The sequence below is a fragment of the Lepus europaeus genome, chromosome 1 (assembly GCF_033115175.1).
Source record: "Lepus europaeus isolate LE1 chromosome 1, mLepTim1.pri, whole genome shotgun sequence".
Taxonomy (NCBI): Eukaryota; Metazoa; Chordata; class Mammalia; order Lagomorpha; family Leporidae; genus Lepus; species Lepus europaeus.
The window spans coordinates 15,736,707-15,759,023 of record NC_084827.1 but is presented as its reverse complement, the minus strand read 5'-3'; the positions used below and the strand labels follow the sequence as shown (position 1 = coordinate 15,759,023).

Sequence of the window (22,317 nt, the reverse complement as noted above, 5' to 3'; positions counted from 1 at the left end):
ATGGCGTGAGGTAGGGTTCAAATTCATTTTTTGAAATGGACATCCAGTTTTCCTAGAACCATTTGTTGAAAACATTAGTCTTTCCCTGGTACCCTCATTAGAAATAAATTGATTATAGGGGCATGGGTTTATGTCTAGTTTCTCAATTTTATTCCTTTTATGTGTTTACCCTTATTCTAGTAGCTTCCTACTTTGATTAGTGAAGTTTTTTGGTAATTTTCCAAAAATCAGGAAGTATAAGTTTCCCACATATGTTCTTTTTAAAGGTTCCATGTCTATTTAGTGTCCTTTTCATTTCCATATGAATTTTAAGGTTATCCTTTCCATTTAAAAAAATGTCATTTAGGGACTGGTGCTGTGGCATAGTGGGCTGAGCCTCTGCCTATAGTGCTCGCATCCCACATGGGCATGGTTCATGTCCCGGCTGCTCCTCTTCCAATCCAGCTCTCTGATATGGCTTGGGAAAGCAGCAGAAGTTGGCCCAAGTGCTTGGGCCCAGGCCCTGGCATGGGAGACCTCAAGGAAACTACTGGCTCCTGGCTTTGGATTGGCCCAGCTTTGGCTGTTGTGGCCATTTGGAGACTGAACCAGCAGATGGAAGACTTTTCTGTCTTTCCTCCTCTCTCTCTCTAACTCTACTTCTCAAATAAAATAAATCTTAAAAAAATTTTTTTAAAAGGTCATTGAATTATTATAGTCAGTGTATTGAATTTATAGATCTCTTTGAGAGTTTTGCCATATTAATATTGTCTTGGCGTGGGAAGTTCTTCCATTCTTTAATTTCTTTGTCATATTTTGTAGTTTTTATTGTACAAGTTTTTCATCTCCCTTTAAATATTTTTCTAAGCATTAATTTGCTTTTTAGATCTTTTATTGGTAATATATAGAAATATCAATGAATTTTGATTATTATTTTGTTTCTGTAACCTTGCTGAAATCTTTTATTAGTTGTAGTGTTTTTTGTGTGTATTCTTTAAGACAGTCTGTGTATAAGATCTTGTTATCTAAGAATAGAGTTAATTTTACTACTTCCTTTCCAATTTAATGCACTTTACAATTTTTCTTACCTAATTGCTTGGGCTCTAACTTCTAGTACTCATTGAATCAACGTGACAAAAGTGTGCTTTTTTGTCTTGTTCCTGATCCTAATGGAAAAGCTTCTGTTTTCTGTTACTGAGTACAACGTTTGCTGTGGGTTTTTAATAACTTCCCTTTGTGTGTGTGTGTGTTTTTTAAGAAGTTGCATTCTATTCCTAGTTTTATGAATGTTTCCATTTTGAAATGGTGTTGGATTTTGACAAAAGTTTTTTTGCACATCAACTGACATGATCATGTACTTTTTTTTCCCCATACAGTCTGCTTAGGAAATTAATAGGCTTAAGTGCGTTCTATTTCTCTAGTCTGCTGTTTGCACTTATACCATAAAAGCCTTTCATTAAGTTTTACCAAGAAACTTACATTAAGAGCCATTAAAATTGTGATTCTAGTGGCTACATGCATGTTCCATAATTTATTTAATATCTGTGCTGTTTCAAACATTTCCATCTCTGTCTCTTTAGAAGTCTTTAGTACCAGAGTTACTGAGCTGAACAGGCTCCAGCTAAGAGAGCGAGCGAGCGAGCGAGCGAGTCTTCCATCCTCTGGTTCACTCCCCCCGTGGCTGCACCTGCGGCTGAGCCGTGCAGAACCCAGGATCAGCGAGAACGGCTCCCAGCCGCCCGCGGTTAATGCGAGCGACTGCGTCTCCCCAACGCCGGGATCTGAGCCGGCCGGAATATTCTGAATATTCGCTTGCACGTTCCTGCATGTATGTTTTTTAGAATTTTCTGGATATACGGAAACACTGGGAAAAACTGACACATAAAACGAACGTAGAAACAGTCTGAGAAGACTATTAAAGAAAAGCATCTCAGTGTGTGTTCATTTTCTTAATTGGATTTATCGTAAAAACATGCGCATCAGGCATCAAGCATAAATGCGCCCCATTTAAACACACAGCCCGTACCTACACGTTGGCGTTACCAGATAAATTAAATTATAAGCCCCATTCCATTCTTAAAGCGAGCGACCCGAAAACACACCCAGGATCCGGGAGAAAAACTACTGTTCCCGAGAACGTAGCGGGAACACGCGCGGGGCGGCCTCCAAAGTTGTGGCCTCCGTCCCGCCTCCTCCTTCCAGCGATTGGATCTCCTACTTCCGTGCTCCGGAATTCTGTTCTCCCATTGGTGAGGCCGCCACTTCCGCGTCTGGACTTCTCTTCTCCCATTGGTGGGGACTCCGGCGGGGGTCACGCCTTGACGTTCGCCGGCTCTGGGAGCCCACCGGCTCGCCCCGAACCAAGATGGCGGCGGACGCAGCTGCTGGGAAGTACAGAAGCACTGTCAGCAAAAGCAAAGACCCCTCGGGGCTGCTCATCTCTGTGATCAGGTGAGGGAGGCCGGAGGCAGGGGACGGGAGCAGCGGCTCGATCTCCGCTTTGGAGGGGAGAAGGGTCAGCTGGGTCCCGCCCTGCCGACCCTTCCTCTCCGCCTCGCCTCCCCAGGCCCCGGTGGTCCCACCTTTCTCTCCCGGGTTGGGCTCTGAGGGAGGAGCCCCGCCTCACAGCCTCATCTGTAAGGGCAGGTGCTCTGGCCAGGGCCCGCGGGGCCTCCCCCACGCGCCGTTGGGGTTTGCCGGGGCGTCCAGGGGACGGTGTGGAGCGCTCGCCCAGGAAGCGCCGGGTCCGGGGCGTCCGGCGGGGGAGCCGGGCACACACCTGTTTGTGATGTTCGCTTTGCCCCTTCCCGCCGCCCGGTCCCTGTGAATTCCTTAGAAGAACCGAGACAAAACACACGTCAAGTTCTACCCGCCTCCCCACCTCACCCGCGAGTGTTAGGGTGGACGTTGGGGTGGTGCACCTTGCGGGGTTTTGTCCCCTTTAAAAATAGAAGGAAATGGAAGGTGGAGGAACCTGCTTGAAACTGATAGGACCCATCTGGATAACACGTGTATGACATTTTACGCTGTCGGCGTTTGGATTTCAACGCAGATATTTTTCATTAAAACAAACACCCCTCCCGTCTCTATGCCCCACCTGTGCCAAACTTTATGCCTTCTTGAGGGCTGCCCAAATATATTGATTTTTTTTTTTTTTAAACTCAGGGTCCAGCAGTATCTGGTAGCTACTAAGCTCTTGGGATGAACAAATATGAGCATCTTAAAGCAGCGCACCACTGGTGGGCCGGTAATGACCCGTCTCTTGGGTCTTACCGAGGGGACTGTAGATTCAGATCATAACCTATTAAATCATTATTATCCGTATCCTGCCAGGGTTACGGGAATGCATCTCTGTCTGGAAGTACTTAATGTATTTGTCGTGTCATACAAGGGAAATAGTCTTGGTCCGCAGGCGCCTTTCATGCTGTGACAAAACGCAGGGAGTGTAGATGTGTCTCATAAGCACACAACAGCAGATAGAATATTTGTAGATTCCGGGCCTAATCCCCTGCGGGATTATAATCCATGGCTTTATTTTCTTTCTTTTTAGACTTGCTTTAGGCAACATTCATTTAAACAACAGGTGTTTTGTGCCGTTTCTTCGTACGGTGCCTGGCACTTATGGCATACGTAGTAAATGCTTGTTGAATGGAGAAGTGAGGACCCTGAGTTCTGCAAAGATGAATTGCACAATGATGTTCTCTTGGGAAAAATATAGTCAACCTGAAGGGTAAAATGTACAGAACTGCAGAGGTAAAAGGAGGAGAGAGACGGACGAAGTGTGATGGCCGTTGAGGAGTGGTTACTTCCAACGGATATAGAGCAGAGATCAAGGAAGTTAGCAGCTAAATGCAGATGTATTCACCTCGGAGTGGCCGAGCTTCTGTAGACTGTTTGCTGTGTATCATGTCTTTCATATGTGTCATTTCTTTTCTATCAATTTTCTTCCATGGAAGTAAATTTACTCCAAATGTCCTACATTTGAAAACAGCATGAAAACCAAGCGTGCACTTTTCTTTCTTTTTTTTGACAGGCAGAGTGGACAGTGAGAGAGAGACAGAGAGAAAGGTCTTCCTTTTTGCCATTGGTTCACCCTCCAATGGCCGCCGTGGTTGGCGCGCTGCGGCCGGCGCACCGCACTGATCCAATGGCAGGAGCCAGGTGCTTCTCCTGGTATCCCATGGGGTGCAGGGCCCAAGCACTTGGGCCATCCTCCACTGCACTCCCTGGCCACAGCAGAGCTGGCCTGGAAGAGGGGCAACCGGGACAGGATCGGTGCCCCGACCGGGACTAGAACCCGGTGTGCCAGTGCCGCAAGGTGGAGGATTAGCCTAGTGAGCCGCGGCGCCAGCCATGCGTGCACTTTTCTACTGGCAGATTCAGAGACGTAGGTTGCCTTTGAGTGGCCGTTGCTTTGTGCTGTGCAGAGAGAGGCTCCTCTTGCTAGGTGGTGTGCGGCATGGCCACGGATGTCTACTGGTTACCTTCACTTGGTCACCTCCATCTAGCACTAGGTGGTCTTGACTTTAACTTCCATTGTTTCTTACTGCTTTTCATTTTCTTCCCCTTGACTGCTTCACCCCACTTGAGAATAACATTTATTACATTTGTTTTGAGCAGAATATGAGAGTGGTTCCAGACGTAGCTTCCTGGCCAAGTTCAGTAAGGATTGGTTCATGGTTATTCATGACCTGAACACCAGACATTGTTGATGCTGGGGCACTGGTTTTTGTATTTCAACATTTTCTTTTGAGTCACAGGAATATTTGGGGGTGGGAGTGAAGATGTTGCCAGCTTCCCAGCCCTGTTGGTCCCTTTGTGGTATGCTTTTGAACACACCTAGCCGTTTAAATTCCATGAAGGGTGGCTGTGAATGAGAGGAGAGGGGAAGTACTTGTTACTGAGCTGTTTTGTGGTATGTTGGGGTAGGGGAGTGTCCCACAGGGAAGAAGAGATTCGGAAATGTATATTTCTTGTTAATGAACTCTGTCTTTACTCTGAATTTGCTTCTTTGTATAGCTGTTCAATTTGTAGCCTTTGTGATACTGTTCTTGCAACATTGTATTCATTTTTCTTAGTTCCTCAGAAAACTTTGCTTACCTCCTCCAAGTCTTACCCTTGCCTTCAAATTCCCTCTCAAAGATTGTAGCTTTCTGGATTGCTTTGGCAACAAGCCTCCAACAGGAAAGCCCTTGTAGGCTCATGTTTATGAATCGAAGATATATGTAGTACAAACCAGTTCTATTTCATGTTTCATGGACCTATCATTTTGTCACAAAATCAATTAATTGTTGGTGAGTCCACAGTCTTTTGTAAAGTTTGATTAGTTTAGCTTTATTTATCTTTTTAAACAGAGATTTATTTATTTACTCGAAAGTCAGAGCTACAGAGAGAGACGGAGAGGCAGAGAGAGAGAGAGAGAGAGAGAGAGAGAGAGAGGGAGGAATCTGCTGGTTCACTCCCCAATTGGCTGCAGTCTGGAGCTGCACCGATCCGAAGCCAGGAGCTTCCTCCAGGTGTCCCACATGGGTGCAGGCGCCCAAGGGCATGGGCCATCTTCTGTTGTTTTCCCAGGCCACAGCAGAGAGCTGGATCTGACGTGGAGCAGCCGGGACTTGAACCGGCGCACATATGGGATGCTGGTACTAGAGGCGGCGTAGTGGACCTCATCCACTACACCACAGTGCCGGCCCCTATTTATTTTTTAAAAGAGATTTATTTATTTATTTTGAAAGCAGAGTTACAAAGAGAGAGGGAGAGGGACACACACACACACACACAATCTTCCATCCACTGATTCAGTCCCCATATAACTGCAAAGGCTGGTGCTGCTAAAGCCAGGAGCCATGAGCTTCATTCTGGTCTCCCACATGGGTGGCAGAGGCCCAAGCACTTGTATCATCTTCTGCTTTTCTCAGGTCGTTAACCGGGAGCTGGATGAGAAGTGGAGCAGCTGGGATTTGAACCGGTGCTTGTATTGGATGCCAGCATTACAGATGACGGGTTTACTTGCTTCACCACAATGCCAGCCCCCGTCTTTGTTTTAAGACTTATTTATTTATTTTCAATGGAGAGAGAGAGAGAGAGACAGAGACACAGACACAGACAGAATATCTTGCATTTGCTGGCTTACTCCCTAAATGGCTGCAAGCCAGGATCCTGGAAGTCTATTCGGGTCTCCCACGTGGGCGGCAGGACGCAGGCACTTGGGCCATCTTCCACTGCCCTCCCAGGCATATTGTCAGGAAACTGCAGCAGCAGCAGCAACTTGAACAGGCACTCCTTTTTTTAAAGATTTATTTATTTATTTGAAAGTCAGAGTTACACACACACACACACACAGAGGGAGAGAGAGAGATAGAGAGAGAGGTCTTCCATCTTCTGGTTCACTCCTCAGTTGGCCTGGGAAAGCAGTAGAGGATGGATGGCCTAAGTGCTTGGGCCCCTGCACCCATGTGGGAGAACTGGAAGAAGCTTCTGGCTTTGGATCCACCCAGCTCTGGCCCTTGTGGCCATTTGGGGAGTGAACCAGAGGATGGAAGCCCTTTCTGTCTCTCCCTCTCTCTGTAACTCAGCCTCTCAAATGAATAAGTAAAATCTTAAAAAAAAAATGAAAAAAAAAAAGAAAAAAGTAAAAATCTATGGAAAAATGGAAATGAGAGATAATATTTTGGTGCAATAAAAACCCCACAGCAACCTTTTGAAATTTATGTGTAGTTTTTTCATGATATACATTCCCCATGACCTTTTTGAAGATCTCTTATATTCCTGTTTCCAGATTTTTACACCAAAATAAACTTACATTTTAATGCCATTTCCCATCACCATTTTTTAATGTACCCTTATATTAGCATAATGCTTTATATTGTGTGTAGCTTTTTTAATTAAAGATTTCTTTATCTGATAGGCAGAGAGAGAGAGAGGTCTTCCCTCCCCTGGTTCATTCCCAAAATGGTTGTAAGGGCTGGAAGCTGAGCTGATCTGAAGCCAGGAGCCTGAAGCTTCTTTTGGGTCTCCCACATGGGTGCAGGAGCCTGTGCACTTGGGCCATTTCTGCTGCTTTCCCAGGCCATAGCAGAGAGCTGGATTGGAAGAGGAGTGGCTGGGATGCTGGTGCCGTGGGCAGAGGCTTAACCTGCTACGCCACAGCTCCTGTCCCCATGTCGTGCCTGTTTTTTTTTTTTTTTTTTTTTTAAGGATTTATTTGTTTATTTGAAAGGCAGAGTTATGGACAGTCAGAGGCAGAAGGGGAGAGAGGGGGAGAGAGAGAAAGAGAGAGATCTTCCATCTGCTGGTTCATTCCCCAAATGGCTGCAATGGTCAGAGCTGTGCCAATCTAAAGCCAGGAGCCAGGAGCTTCTTCCAGGTCTCCCACATGGGTGCAGGGGCCCAAGGACTTGGGCCATCTTCTACTACTTTCCCAGGCCATAGCAGAGAGCTAGAGCTTAAGTGGAGCAACCGGGACTCAAACCGGCGGCCATATGAGATGCTGGGACTGCAGGCAGTGGCTTTCTCCGCTATGCCACAGTGCTGCCCCTGTGTTGTGTTTTAAAATACTATTCCTAATAGTTGGAACAACATTTATTATTAGAGTCATATTTAATACTGGATTAATAAAATTCCAGGGAAGGGCCTGCATTGTGGTACAGCCGGTAAAGCTGCTGCCTGCAACACCAGCATTCCATATGGGGAACGGTTTGTGTCCTGGTGCTCCACTTCTGATCCAGCTCCCTGCTAACGCACCTGGGAAAAGCAGTGTGAGATGACTTAAGTTCTTGGACCCCTGTGGGAGACCTAGAGGAAGCTCAAGGCTTCTGGCTCAGCCCTGGCCGATGTGGCCACTTGCAGAGTGAATGAGCAGATGGAAGATCTCTCTCTCTGTGTGTGTGTAACTCTGACTTTCAAAAAAATTAATGAATCTTTAAAAAAAAAATTCCAGGTAGATGAAGACAAGAGTAGGTGTGCAGACATGGGAAATATTCAGATCTCATTGCTGCTGTTTCCAGCGGTGTTACCAAATCCTTAAGTAATGGTTCTGTAGTTTGCTAGTATGACAGTCCATCACTGACAGCATTAAAAGCCAAAATAGTTTAAAGGTTCCTACAGTGTAATTGTAAAATAGGTGTTGCAATTGGTAGATGGATATTTGTTAAGTTCTTTGTGAGTCAGGACTAGCAATTCTCAATCCTTTAGAAAAAGCTGAATAAAAATATTCCAGGACAGCAGGTATTTCGGAGGGCAGATTCCCTGAGCTTAGTAGAAAGGGTCCTCCGGCTTGCAAGGAGGGCTCTATGAGGAGACAGAACATGGTTGGGATTTATCTCTTGGAGGCTGGTGCTCACTGCTGCTAATTTAGGCTTTCAGTTTTGCCACTGGCCCTTTAAGATCAAGCTAATTGGATAGAGCACCGATTACCTGCTGATACACTGTTTGTGCAGTTTTGTAGTAACATGCACACACACAGGGCCTTTGCCTGCTTTCTATTGGTCCCACCTCTCTGCCCGCCACCCCAATCTTTTGTTTGGTGGGCACTCGGAGAAGGCAACCTATCTACATGGGAAATCTGTGAGGCAGCATTTTGGAGCTGTTGTTATATTTTTGTGAGTTCCTGTCAGATGTTTAATTGGGAAATGTGTCTACCACTTACTGTTAGGTGATTTGCTTACCAATTAAACGTTGTGTCTCATTCCTGTCGGAGTTGGAGCCCAAGAGCCCCTTTAATTGGGAAGACAGTCTCTGCCTGCAGAGACCTCGCTGGAACCTCCGAGCAGAACTTGGGGGCGGACAGAGCCTGGTCTGCGAAGTCAAGGAGGTTTGAAGACGGATGAAGGCTCACCTTTTCATCAACTTTTAAGTCCTCACAGAAGTCGGAATTTCAAAACCTCAGCAAGTCCTTTATTGCAGACACCTGCTCCATTTCCGGCCTCCTCAGAGACTACGTGGGTCTGTGCCCGTATTTAATTCAAAGTAAACTTCGTTGAAGGGGACCAGGCTTTGATCAAGGCGTTGAACAGCCGCTTTGAGGCACATGCCACACAGTCTGTGGCTGCTTGGTTCCGAGCCGGAGCCTAGAAGCCGGGTTTGTGCCAGTGTTGTCTCGGTACCCTCACCTCTCTTCCTTTGACGCCCATCTCCTCATGGTTTTTATGTTTCAAGCTGTCTTTGTACCCCAGGGAGTCTTGCATGAGCCATGCAGTGTTTGAAAATCACGCTAGAATACTTGGAGAGGAAACACTTCATTGACTTTCAAGGAGTCACGTGACAGCGTACGTGGGAGGAAGAGACAAGACAATCCCCATTTTCTGGTTAGATGGGCACCATCAGTATCCTGGGAACGTGTAGTTCCATTTCCAGCTACATTTGTAGTTAGCCTTGGAAGTCCTTGAAGGCTTTGAGGCACACAGTTTGAACATCCGGAGATACGGTCAGGTTGTTTCTCCAAGACACTGCTTACAGATGTGTCCAGAGCTTTGGGGGATGGCACCGCCCGTGTGTGGTGGTGCAGTTAAATAGAAACCTGCTGTATTACCCACGCAACCCTGGGCAGCAGTTACTTTGAAGCACCCTGTTGCCGCGTCTCAGTTGTCGAGTGGGAGAATAATCCGATCTCCAGTGGTTTTGGGGAACATTCCACGAGTTGAGAACGCAGAGAAGCACCCGGCACAGTTTGGCACAGAGAAGGCACTCAGAGGTTCATTTTCTTCTTTCCAAGGGTCTGTAGCTACTTTGGTGCCAGATAGCAGCCAGGATATTGTGTGAATTTTTCACCGGAAATGTCCTTGCCAGGGTAACTGGCTTCCGTTGCCATCACAACCGGGAAAGCTCGTGCCACTGAATTAAAATAATTATTTGGTAACTTGAGATTGAGCTAAAGAAACTAGGCATATGTGTGCTTTACACATGTGTTTGTAAAACATACAAAATATAAACACACATGAAATATAAGACATTGAGTAAAAGACTACAAATGAGCAAATCAAAGGACCTAGATAACTCTCATTTTCCTTTATAAAAATTATTTTGTGTGGTTTTGTAAGATGAATGGATATGAAAGAACAGTGTCCAACAATGTCACTTCCCAGACTATGACCTATTTTTCTTCTTTAAGGATTTCATATGGATCCTGTCTGTGCATGTATATGTATAAAGGTTTGATAGTTATAACAAAGTTAATTTTTCTTAGCATAACAGAAACCTTTATATTGCTATATTGTCCTTGTAGTTACATAAGTATTTTTTAGCTGGATAAATTAAAATACACAAAATTACAGAGAAAATAAAGACAAATCACCCATTTGTCTTCACCCAGAATTAACTACTGTTAATACTTCCAGTTAAAAGAAGTCACTCAGTTGATATAAAAATAGTACACTCATAATACGGAATTGGAACAATGAAAATGCAGAAAGATGTGGTGATGAAGGTGAGAACAAGTTATTCTGCATTTTGTCCACCATCAGTGATGTTAGGTGAACCCATTCCAGCCTTAGTTCGCCACATATGTACTTGAGTGTGTGTGTGTGTGTGTTTAAAATATTGGGTGGGTAGAAATAATTTTTTATTAAGTATAGAATCTCCATGTAGTTATTTGTGTCTTTGAGACAGTCGTCTGTAGGAAAGAGTACACATCATGTGTAAATGGCTCCATGGGTTTTTACCTGTGTAACCACTGTCCAGGTGAAGATAGGCAATGCCTCCAGCCTCCTAGAATGTTCTTTCCTTGTCACTTCTTTACTTTGTACCACTATAACTGCCCCCATTGTTATAGCACCATTCGTTGAAAACTCTGCCCTTTCATCACTGAATTTCTTTTGCACTTTTGTCAAAAATCAATTTCCCCTGTCTATGGGGATCGGTTTCCTGACACTCCAGTCTGTTTCATTCATGTTTATCTGTCTGGACGACAATGTCACACTCCTGATTACTGTTTTTCCAAGTCTTGAAGGCAAACTCTCCCATTTTATTCTCCTCTTTCAAAGTTGCTTTGGGTATTGCAGGCCTGTTGGGTTTCCATGTGAATTTTGAAATGAGCTAGCCAATTTCTACCATGAGATCTGCTTGGTTTTGATTGGGGTTGCAGTGAGTGTACAGAGTGGAGGAATTGACACTCTACTGGCATTGAACCGTCTGATCTATGAATGGGCCAAGTCTCTCCGTTCAGTTCTCCTTTAATTTTCGAAGTTTGTTGGAGATTGCAGCATGTAGCTTCCATACGCCTTTGGTCCAATTGGTCTTGAAGGACTTGAAATCATGCCACAGTTCACCAAGTGCTGGTGCTCCTGTTTGCAGTCTCTCTTCTCTGGGGGTTTATAAGTTTCTGCTGCTGGGCCTTTACGTTTGCCAGTCTTTTTAGCTATTCTTGATCTGTTTTTAATCCCACCTGGTTATAATTTTCATCTCTGAAAGTTTGGTTTCAGTCTTTTTAAAATGTCTTTCCAGGCTCTACTCACATATTGCATCATTCCCATGGCTTCCTGCACACATAGAATACAAGTGTTAAGAATATTTGAATGTCCTTGTCTATTCATTTTGTCATCTGTGTCATTTCCGGGTTAGTTTCCATGGATTACATCTTTTTCCTCTTATTTAATTTGCCTTGTACTTTTATTAGATGATAGTGTATCTTTAACCTTGCTGGATGCTGGTTTTGGATTTTTTCTATTCTTATATTTTTGAGCGTTGTTCTGGGATGTGGGGAAGGGACTTGGCAATGGTTTGGTGCTTTCAGATCTTGTTTTAAGCTTTGCTAGTTAGGAGCAAAGTGACATGTAGTCTATAACTAATTTTATCTCTCTGTTCTGGCGAGATATCTTGTGAGTACTCCAGTGCCTTGCGGATGATGAGATTCTTCACTCTGGCTGGGCAAATAGTTGCTATCTCTGGCTCTGAGTTCAGAGTGTTGTTCTGTGTGATCCTTTCAGGTTGTTACTTTCCTGGCCTTCAGTAGCTACCTGTCCCACATGTGTTGATCAATATGGGCTGAAGACTCACGGAAGCCCCACATGGACGGCCAGAGTTCCCTGTACGTTAGAGCCCTGCAGACTCACTGTTGTGGCGAAGTCGGTCCCCAGCTGAACTTATTTCAAGTTCTTGTCTCAGCGTAGGAGATGAATTCAAAGCAGAGACCCAGCTCAACTGCAAGAATGGATGCAGATTTATTTAAAGAGGTTAAAGAGACAGCACACACTCAGAAGCGAATGAGGGCAGCCCCGGAGAACTGTGCACCCTCCAATTTGGCTGCCCCCTTTACTGGGTAGGGGGAGGTGCTGTAATTGAATATACCAATGGGGCGGAGTTTGGGTGGGGCTCAGTGACTGATGATCTCTGGGAAAGTTTGATGACATCTCCACTAGAGCTCAGTGTACATGTGTTCATGGTGTCTTCATGATGGACGAGGCTCAGGTGCATCATGGGAAAGTGGCTATGCTGTGTTGGCATGGGAAGTGGTGGAGTTTTTTTTTTAAGCAATGCAGGGCTGCGGCACAGAGACTGTTGGAAATGTCTCAGTTCCTTTGTTCACTAACTCCTTGCCTAGCCCATATCATAGCCACCTTCATGTCCAGTGAAACCTGTTTTGTTTGTTAGTCCTTGTCATTCAGTCTGGGCCCCAAGTAGAAGCCCGTCAGTAAGTTATGTTTTTAAAAATATCTTTGAAGATTAGTTTTCATTGCTACTCTTTGGGGGTTGCCTGTGCTCAGAGAGGAGATGAAATAGGCTGCATTTTTAGAGTTATAGCATGGGAATGGATGTTTGGCATCACGTTTAGGTTGCTAGTTGGGATCACTGCAGTTCATATTGGAGGGCCTGGTTTGACTCATGCCTACTGTGCTTCTCCTCTGGCTTCATGCTCACGTGCACCTGCCAGACAGCAGGGGATGGCTCAAGTACACTGGTCCCTGCCGTTCACATGGGAGACCCAGATCGAGTTTCATGCTCCTGGCTTTGCTCCGGTCCAGTCCTAGTGGGTGCAGGCATTTGGGAAGGAAACCAGCAGGTGGAAGATCTCTGTGTGTCTCTTTCCTTCACTGTCTCTCTGCCTTTTAAATAAAATGAAAATTAAAAAAAAAAAGTGATGCCGTGAAGTGAACTAGATAGCTCGATACTGGTGATCCTTTCTTATTTTATAGGTTATTAAACAGTTAAATACTTTAGCTTCATTTATTACTTTTAAGGAACTTTTCCTTCAGAACTCTTAGAAATGCGCTAAAACACTTGTGCGTGTTTGTGTGTTTTCTCATTTTTAACACTGTGCTGTTTTGTTTAATCCCTGTGGCAGTGTTGTAAATTTTTGGCCTGAGGTCTAATGGGCTGCCCCTGGGTTTTCTTAGGGCAGCATGGTATTTATAGTCTATATCAGTTGGTTTCTTGTTTTTGTTGATATCTGGATGCTTCCAATGATGAACTCTGCTCTCTGTTGTCTTATACTCTGCTTCTCCCATTTTTGTTAGCTGCTTTTAAGCCATGAAATGAGTTGTCTAGCCTTTGTTGTTACTGGAGCCAGTATTACTGGAGCCAGACATATGTCCTGGGGGCTGAAAACATGGGCACTCACAAGATGAGGGGACTTTAAAAAGTTCATGGAAAATTGAATTAAAAGATAAGTTTATTTTCTGGGCTCACTTTGGCAGCACATATGTGAAGGTAAGTTTATTTTCATGCAAAAAGTTTTGCAGTCCATGCATAGGTTTTTTGGATAGTACACATTTTGCATGACCTTTCTTTTTACTTTTTAAAATTTCTATAAAGCAAACAAATTTCATGTTTTTCATATATGCAGTTGTAAGAGCATAATGATGCTTCTCCCCAACCCCTCCCTCCCACCCACTCTTTTCCTTCTTTTTTCGTGAACTTCTTTGAAAACTTCTTGGCTGTGCGCATGCGTGCATATATATCAATAATTGACATAATGTGTGGGATTTCCTTAAGTAATTGGGTAGGAGGATTAAAGTCAGAAGGGGTTAGATGAGATTGTCTTAGAATGTATTGACAGTTGTTGAAGCTAGATTTATTTGATGAGTCTCTTAATTTTTGTAGTGACTGAAAGCTTACATAAAAATATGTGTGTTTGTAGGTATATATGTGGTGAAGTACCAACCCCAGGTTCTCTGACTTACTTGCAAATAGTAATTGACAGGAGGCCAGCATGCAACCCCAGACAGGGTTTATGGGGGCTTATGCTTGAACACAGGGAGACAGCATGGTGGGAAGAGGTTCTGCTGATTGGTTCTCTAGCGGGAGCTCAAGATGTGGTTGTAGGGATTTGGAGCAGCCGGGTGGGTCGTGCTTTGATCTGCACCTGCTCTGGAGTTCTGGATCTTCCTGCTCAGCGCAGGACGCGTGGGTGTGCACCTGGCTTGGTGCTCGGTGCAGGCACAGGTCCGTTGTTTGCACACCAGACATTCAAAATAGCAGTGTTGCTTACTCCTGCCAGTCCAGGAAGGTCACATGTTGGTCTCATTGGTCTATTTTGGGTGTGAGTGCAGGCGGGAAAAGTTCCTAACAGGGTACCAGGGATTCTTTTGGGGTTAGGATCTGGATGCTTCTTGCTCCTGATTGGTTTGGAGCTGGAGATGGGTACATGTCTGGTCAGGAGGGATTTAGTTTAGTGAGCTTGTTTCTGTCCTAGTTCACTGGGGATTGGAAAGAGGGCTGGCGACACAAGGTTCTGTAGGCTAATAAATGACAAAAATGCCGTATATTATTTATGTCCTGTCACCTCTCCCCACCCCCTGGCACATTGTATATTAGCATATTTAAATCTCCTGTATGTCTGCAGTTAAGAAACCTGCTTCAATTTGTGTAACATCCAGTTTCCAAAATGTATTTGACCACTTAGCATCTGTTGATAAATTGTAAAGTATTATCTCTGAGAGACTCACTAGGAAATAATATCAGTGTGGACAGGGCTTTAAAAGAAGGCTGTGAGGCTTAAAATAGAAAAGATAAAAAGAGGTGAAGCTTGCTTAAGCAGAGGTGTGAGGAGGTTTTAAGTTGATGTGTCAGAGTGGGACTCCGTTTTCTGCCTAGGTGGGGTTAGTTGGACTTAATTTTAGATAATAGGCTTCTTTGTTGGCTGAAAGATTTATAGTTTTTGGTCCCCAGAAGTGTTCTGTATAGCGGAGTTAATTGAAATATTGAAAAGCTGTATGTGTTGGGTGTAGTAATTGGCCCTAAGTGCTGTCTGAAGCAAGACACCCATGGGTTTCCAATTGACTTAAAAGCAGAAACTGTTTACTGTCACTTGGCATCAGATGAATCTCAGCACTGTTCAGGGATGCTGTTTCTATGCATCTGAAAACTTTTTCAGAGTGGCTTGTCACTGTGAGTCGCTATTGGTTAGGGTGGGATTATCCTATGGTCTGTGGACTCTAATAAGACATAATTAAGAAGCAGCCAACTACAAGGTATAGTTGAATATAATAATATCGGATTTAAAAGTGTAACATAGGTTTGGTTATCTGAGTGAAGCCATATCTTATGTGGTTATATATGATACACATCTCGAATGTTTCTTCACTGTGTGTTTTTTTGTGCGAGGGTCTCTTATTTTTATATTCGTCAGAGGCATTTGTAGACTGTTGGTCATATACGAAGTGTAGGAGACTTGGTAGACTTCCTCCTCCACTTGTTGAGTGTTCGCATTCCTAGCAGCCTCTTGGCCTCTTCAGCTCCTGCTTTCACTCCTGGCACTGAGAACTGCCTTCAGTTCTCCTGCTGGCATAATAGGTATATGTTGCAGCAGGCATTTCAGAGATGGGCTGTTTTGCATTTTAAAGGAAAAGAAAATCTGACTCTGACACTTTGAAATAAGGGCTAAATAGATGTAATAATGTAACCAAATGTCTTCTGGTTAAAAGCAGTTTGGGAGAGAAAATAGCATCCGCATTTTGAAGAAGCACATCAGCTAAAGACTTTTTTCCCCTGTGTTGGGATCATAACAAAAGGAGTTTTATGTTCTGGAAAGATCAATAAGCTAATAATTTTTTTTCCTCCTTGGAATGAGATTCCAAAACTAGTTAACCCTTGAGCATTTGTTGAGATTGTAACCATGCTCAGTTTTTGCCTTAAGATAATACAGTAGGATATTTAGTGAATAAAGATGACTCTTTGTCTTTCTATTGTGAAATTAAAAAAAATTGTTAGAGAGGCTGGCATTTAGCCTAGCTAACATGCACGTCCCTCATTGAAGTGTCTGAGTTTGAGTCCTGTCTCTGGCTGCTGACCGTAGCTTCCTGGTAACATGGAGCCTGGGAAGCAAAGGTGATGCCTCAAGTTTTCCGGTCCCTGCCATCCACGTGGGAGACCTGGATTGAATTTCCAGTTTCCAGCCTTGACCTTGGCCCTGCCCCAGCCCTGGCCATTGTGGGCATTTGGAGAATGAGCTAGTGGATGGGAGTTTTTCTGTCTCTCAAATAATTTAATGAAGATTAAAAAAAAATTCATTAGGATTGTCCTTATGAGAAAGAAGGTAGCGCTGATGGGGGTTAGGGTAGGGTTTAGGTGCAAAGACTGTAACATCTAATTTGCCTGTTCAGAAACCCATTTTAAGTATGTTTCAGAGACAGGGCCTGTGTTTGGTGCAGCAGGTTAATCAACTGTCTGTGATGCCTGATGTGAGTGCTGGTTTGAGTGTGGCTGCTCCACTTCCCACCCAGCTCCGTCCTGATGCACCTGGGAAGGCAGCAGAAGACGGCCCAAGTGGTTGGGCCCCTCCACCCATGGGGGAGACCTGGAAGTAGCCCGAGGTTCCTGCTTTGGACCTGGCCCAGCTCCTGCCCTTGTGGTCGTTTAGGGGGTGAAGCAGTGGATAGAAGCGCATACTGTGTCTGTCTGTCTGTCTGTCTGTCTCTCTCTCTCTCTCTCGTCTTCCCTATTTCCCTCCCTGTCTCTGCATCTCTGCCTTTCAAATAAATACATAAATAAATAATCTTTAAAAAATCCTGATGCAAAAATCTTCATCATAAAAAAAGAGTGAGAATCATTGAGAAAGTCTGATTCTTACTGTAGATTGTGCTCTGTAGAGCTGTCACTTCCTGATAAGTGATTTTTGGATAGGTGAAACCTTACTTGTAATTAGTTTTTCTTACTTGCTTGAAGGGATTCCATTAATTGTTTTGTTAATCTTTATTATTCCTGGAGGAGAGGTCACTGGATGCCAGTGCGAAATGCCCTTAGTAGACAATTATGCCTATTAACTTTTCAGAAAGCACAACTTAATGCTAATTATTCTGCAGGTGTCACCAAAATTTTGTGTATTACGTTAAATATTTCTTATAGCAGGTTAATTGTTTTAGTTATCTGAGGCTGTATTAGGCAGCTGATTGTTCTTGTGGGTTTGCCAAGAATCTGTGTTGTTTATGGCTAAGGAGGTGGACTGATAACATTTGCCTTGAGAATTTAACCCACTCAGGTAACATCATCTGATACTATTCCTCTTGGGCTGCCATAACACAATCTCAAAGACGGGGTGGCTTAACTAGTAGAATATGTTTTCTCACAAAGGCCAAGATCAAGGTGCCATCAGGGTTGTTTTGTGGGAACGCCCCTCCGCCTGGCTTGTAGATGGCCGCCTACGCTGTGTCCGCACCTGGCCTTTCCCCTGTGTGGAGAGGGCTCTTTCCTGTCTCCTCTAAGGACGCCAGCCCCAGTGGAGTAAGGCCCCGCCCTTCTGACCTTTATTTTCCTTTATCACCACCTGTCTACAAATGTAGTAGCCTTCAGGGTTAGGACTTCAGCACGTGAGTTTGGCTAGGGTGTAGGGTGGATACATTTCAGATCATAACAGATGGTACCCTGGGGACTCTTCTTAGTTTGTTCCAATCCCTTACACTGCTTCTGGAATGATAGTCTGTCATTCCCTATGGATAATCTCGAGGGCCAGTCTCTTCATTTTCCACAAGTGATTGTCAACATTACTGCATGCTTTTCTGACATATTTGATAGTCTTCTAATAGCTCCCAAATACCAAGCGTTTGTACGGTACACTCTCTTCAAAGAACTGCTGGTCAGCCTGAACGAGCAAAAGTTTTGCTGGGAGGGGAAATGAATAAAACATTGCTGCAGTTTGAATAGGAAATGAATTCCAAGCTCAGGCAGATAGCTGAATCCCCAAATCACAGGTTGATGGCACTAAGAGGGTGGAAATTGATCCAATTCTGGTATCTAGGGAGTGGGCCTTGTGGGAAGTCTGTAGGCCAGTGGGGCACGAAGGTTAGTTATAAAAGCCTAGTAATTCACAGAAGGAGGTTCACTTGAAAAGATTTATTTTATTCAAAAGGCAGAGTTACAGAAAGAGAGATGGGGAGACAGAGACAGATCTTCCATTGGCTGGTTCGCTCCCCAAATGACCACAGTGGCCAGGCTGAAGCCAGGAGCTTCTTTTGGGTCTTCCATGTGGATACTGGGGCCTGAGCACTTGGGCCATCTTCCACTGCCTTCCCAGCTGAGACTTACAGAGCCCGTATGGGATGCCAGCTTTGCAGGCAATGGTGTTACCTGTTATGCCACAGTGCCAGCCCTCTGAATTGAGTTTTAATGTTCTGTTCTTGAAAGAACTTAGAAGAAATGGCTTTGCAAAATTTATTAGTTTGTTTGCAGAAGGTTGTGGAGGATATCATTCACCATGGTATATAATGTCTTCCTGTTATTTTAAGTGAAAGATTTCTTTTTGCTTCTTTACAAGAACTGTCTTTCTGAGAGGGAGGTTTTTTTTTTTTTTTTGTTTTGTTTTTTTTTTAAATTTAATTTGAAAGGCAGAGTTGCAGAGGCAGAGAGAGAGGTCTTCCATCCCGTGGTTCACTCCCCAGTTGGCCACAATGGCCGGAGCTGTGCCAGTCTGAAGCCAGGAGCCAGGAGCTTCATTCGGGTCTCCCATGTGGGTGCAGGGCCCTAAGGACTTGGGCCGTCTTGTACTGCCTTCCCAGGCCATAGCAGAGAGCTGGATCCGAAGTGGAGCAGCTGGGACTCAAAGTGGCACCCATATGGATGCCGGCACTGCAGGAGGCGGCTTTACCCACTACGCCACAATGCTGGCCCCAATCGAGTCACTCTTGGCCGTCCTTTCCTGAAAAGGCATTTCTTGTCCTCTTAAGGCAGGACTCATTCCTCAGGACCGCCTCATGTCCTGCCTCACACTGCTGCTCCTAAGCACTCAGTGTAGCAGGCACCCTACTCAGTTCCTACACAGATGTGCTCAGGAACTTTACAGCGGAGGGAGCTTTAGGGCAGAGGTGTCCAGCCTAAAGACTAGATAAGGCAACCACAGGCAGGACTCAAAATTCAGTAAAGCTACAGCAAGTTAATTTTTAAGTTATTAATTTTATATGGCGCACAAATGATGTTATAAATACCTTAATGACCTTTGGCAGAAAAAAGATTCGCCACCCCTGCCTTGCGGGATTTGGGCTAAGATGTTGTGATTTGTAGATGATCTGTCTTGCTCCTTAGAAAATATCAGCTTACCTGATTCAGTCACATTCTGTGTTTTATAAAGGGCATTCATACCTTGAATGAGTCCTTAAAACAGCTGGGTGAGGCGCTATTCTCATTATCTAGCCTGCTTTACAAGGCCAAAAACAGACCCCAGAAGATGAAGTCGGTTGCTCAAGGTCAAGTAACTTGAAAGGCGCGGTCTTATTCTAAATCTGTTTTCATTCTGGAGCGTGTTCCTTTGCTGTCTACATGGATGCCATGTTGCTGTCTAATTTGACCAATTTGATAAGGATAGTAAGGCACTTTTTTCTGGTGCTCCTCACGGTAACAGTGTAGATTTGTGTTTCTTTCTTTTTTGCATCCCGTTAGTCTGTCTTTGAAAGGTATTGTTCCTCTTTGTGCGGGGTCACCTTTTGGAGACTAACCTTATTTTCATAGGTGTGCTTTTTCTTGTATTTGATCTTCCTTTCGACTTTTTTTTTTAAAAGAATAATATCGACTTTTATGTGCTTTCTCCTGTCTGGACTCTATTACTCTATTAAGTCCAAAGTGAAAGCAAAATTGCTCCATGCAAGGAGCCCGTGATGGTGACTAGTTATTTTCTTTTCAACACATTTGACCCGCCACACTAAAATCCAGAAGCCGGCGCAAAGGAAGGACACACACAAATTCTGTGTTCAGCCTCCAGGTGCTTCCCTGGAGCTTTGATGCCTGTTTACAGGATTCACGAGGAGCTCATGGTGGTGAATCCACCCGATCCGATCCGCATGCTTGTTCCTTCCAGGTGCTGTTGGTAGTTAGCTTAACATGGATCATAGTCCTTTTAGCCCATTAGGTAAATAAATTCTTTCCTGGGTATTAATTAGTCATGGATAGAGATGTAATTCATCATGGAAAATACCAGCGCTGTCTTAGTGCAAAATTCCTAGTGATCCAGAAATGTCTTTGTGTCCAGCTTCACTGGAATCAAGTTTACCCTTTTTGTTCCCTTCGTGAATTCAACAATAGTTTGCAATCTGAGATACATGAGACACAACGGAAAAAATATGAAGAGTTACTCGGTAACTTGAGTGTACCTTAAAGTGCAGCTTTAAATCATTTGTCCTTTGTACACCTTTTTTTTTTTTTCTTTCTTAAATATAATTTATTTGAGAGGCAGAGTTTTAGAGAGAGAGACAGAGAGAGAGATCTTCCATCCACTAGTTCACTTCCCAAATGGCAGCAACAGCTGGAGCTAGGCCAATCCAAAGCCAGGAGCCAGGAGGTTCTTCTGGGTCTCCCATGTGGTTGCAGGGGCCCAGGGACTTGGGCCATCTTCTGCTGCTTTACCAGCAATTAGCAGGGAGCTGGATTGGAAGTGGAGCAGCTGGAACTCGAATTGGTGCCCATATCGGACGCTGGTGCTGCAGGTGGAGGCTTAGCCTACTGTACCACAGTGTCGGCCCCATGCTGGTGACTTTAGCTCATACTTTTAGACATTCTTAGATTGATTCAAGACTGTTACTACAAAAAAAAAAAAAAGCTTCTTAGTGCTCTGTTTGCACCCCTAGCTGTCCCCTATTCTCTTTATATTCGAGCATGGTGATTGGGGTCTGGTCATGCAGCTCAGGAATCGGAGGTGGGGAAGGTGGGCTTTCCTAGCATGTACTGTAAGAAGAGCCTGGCTTTGGAGTTGAACACACCTTGCTTTAATTCCAGCTCTGACTATGAGCTGTGTGCATGTCTGCAAGTTACCTCTTTGAGCCTCTCTGATTGTTTCTGTGTGAAAAGGGTGTTGATCCCATCTATCTCACACACTGTTTTGAGGACTGTTTTAGATTATGTATGCAGAATGTATTGTCTGCTGTATTACAGGGGTTCAGCAGTACCTCCCTTTCCCAATATGGAGTACGTGGATACAAGGATGTGTGTAAATGCCTGCACTGAGTTTTAAAATCTCAGAAAAGCAGAGGGTGAGGGAGAGCTGGCTTCTCAGCACTTACTGTCAAAGGGATCTTGGGTAATTTTTGGACTCTGTATTTTTAAAAATGCAACATATTTTTCAGCCAAATTGTTAAGGATACAGTGTCCACGTTGTGAAATACAAAACTTCTTTCTGTTTACAAGTGTGGTGTGTTCTTTCTGAGCACATCGTGAGAGCCTGGATAATGGCCTCAAGAGGCCAGGCGAGCCAAGTTCAAGGTCTGCCTCTGCTACTTACAAGCTCTGTGCACTGAACAAATAACTTCATCTCCTTGTCTCTAAATCAGATATAATAGTTGTGCCTGGGGCTGGTGCTGTGGCACAGTGCCTAAAGCCACCAGCTGCAGTACTGGCATCCCATGTGGGTGCCGATTCGAATCCTGTCTGCTCTACTTCTGATCCAGCTCTCTGCTATGGCCTGGGAAAGCAGTAGAAGATGGCCCAAGACCTTGGGCCCCTGCACCCCTGTGAGAGACCTGGAGGAAGCTCCTGGCTCCTGGCTTCAGATCGGCTCACTTCCAGACTTTGTGGCCATTTTGGGAGTAAGCCAGCAGATGGAAGACCTCTCTCTTTGCCTCTCTGTCTCTCTGTCTGTCTCTCTCTCTGTCTTTCTCTGCCTCTGCCTCCCTGTAACTCTGCCTTTCAAATAAATAAATAAATGAGTAAATAAATAAATAAATCTTTAAAAAAAAATAGTTGTGCCTGCTTCATATGATTACTGCCGGGAGTAAATCAGTTATTTATGTCTATTTATTTCTTTCAAGATTTATCTATTTGTTTGAAAGGCAGAGTTACAGAGAAAGAGAAAGAGATCTTCCATCTGCTGGTTCACTCCCAAAATGGCTGCAATGGCTTGGGGTAGGCCAGTCTGAAGCTGAGAGCCAGGAACTTCAACCAGATCTCCCACATGGGCACTTGGACCATCCTCTGCTGCCTTCCCAGGTG

The 22,317-nt window shown here is 44.4% G+C and overlaps 1 protein-coding gene across 2 annotated transcripts in view; it reads left to right on the top strand.

Annotated features, from left to right (window-relative positions):
• Positions 1-2,311: 2,311 nt before the first annotated feature.
• Positions 2,312-22,317, top strand: part of EXOC4 (exocyst complex component 4) — an 862,020-nt gene continuing 842,014 nt past the window's right edge. For both annotated transcript variants that reach the window (XM_062198862.1, XM_062198781.1), the window contains exon 1: positions 2,312-2,430. In XM_062198862.1, the coding sequence (XP_062054846.1) occupies positions 2,345-2,430 (86 nt within the window). In that variant the 5' untranslated portion in view covers positions 2,312-2,344. The remainder of the gene's footprint in view (positions 2,431-22,317) is intronic.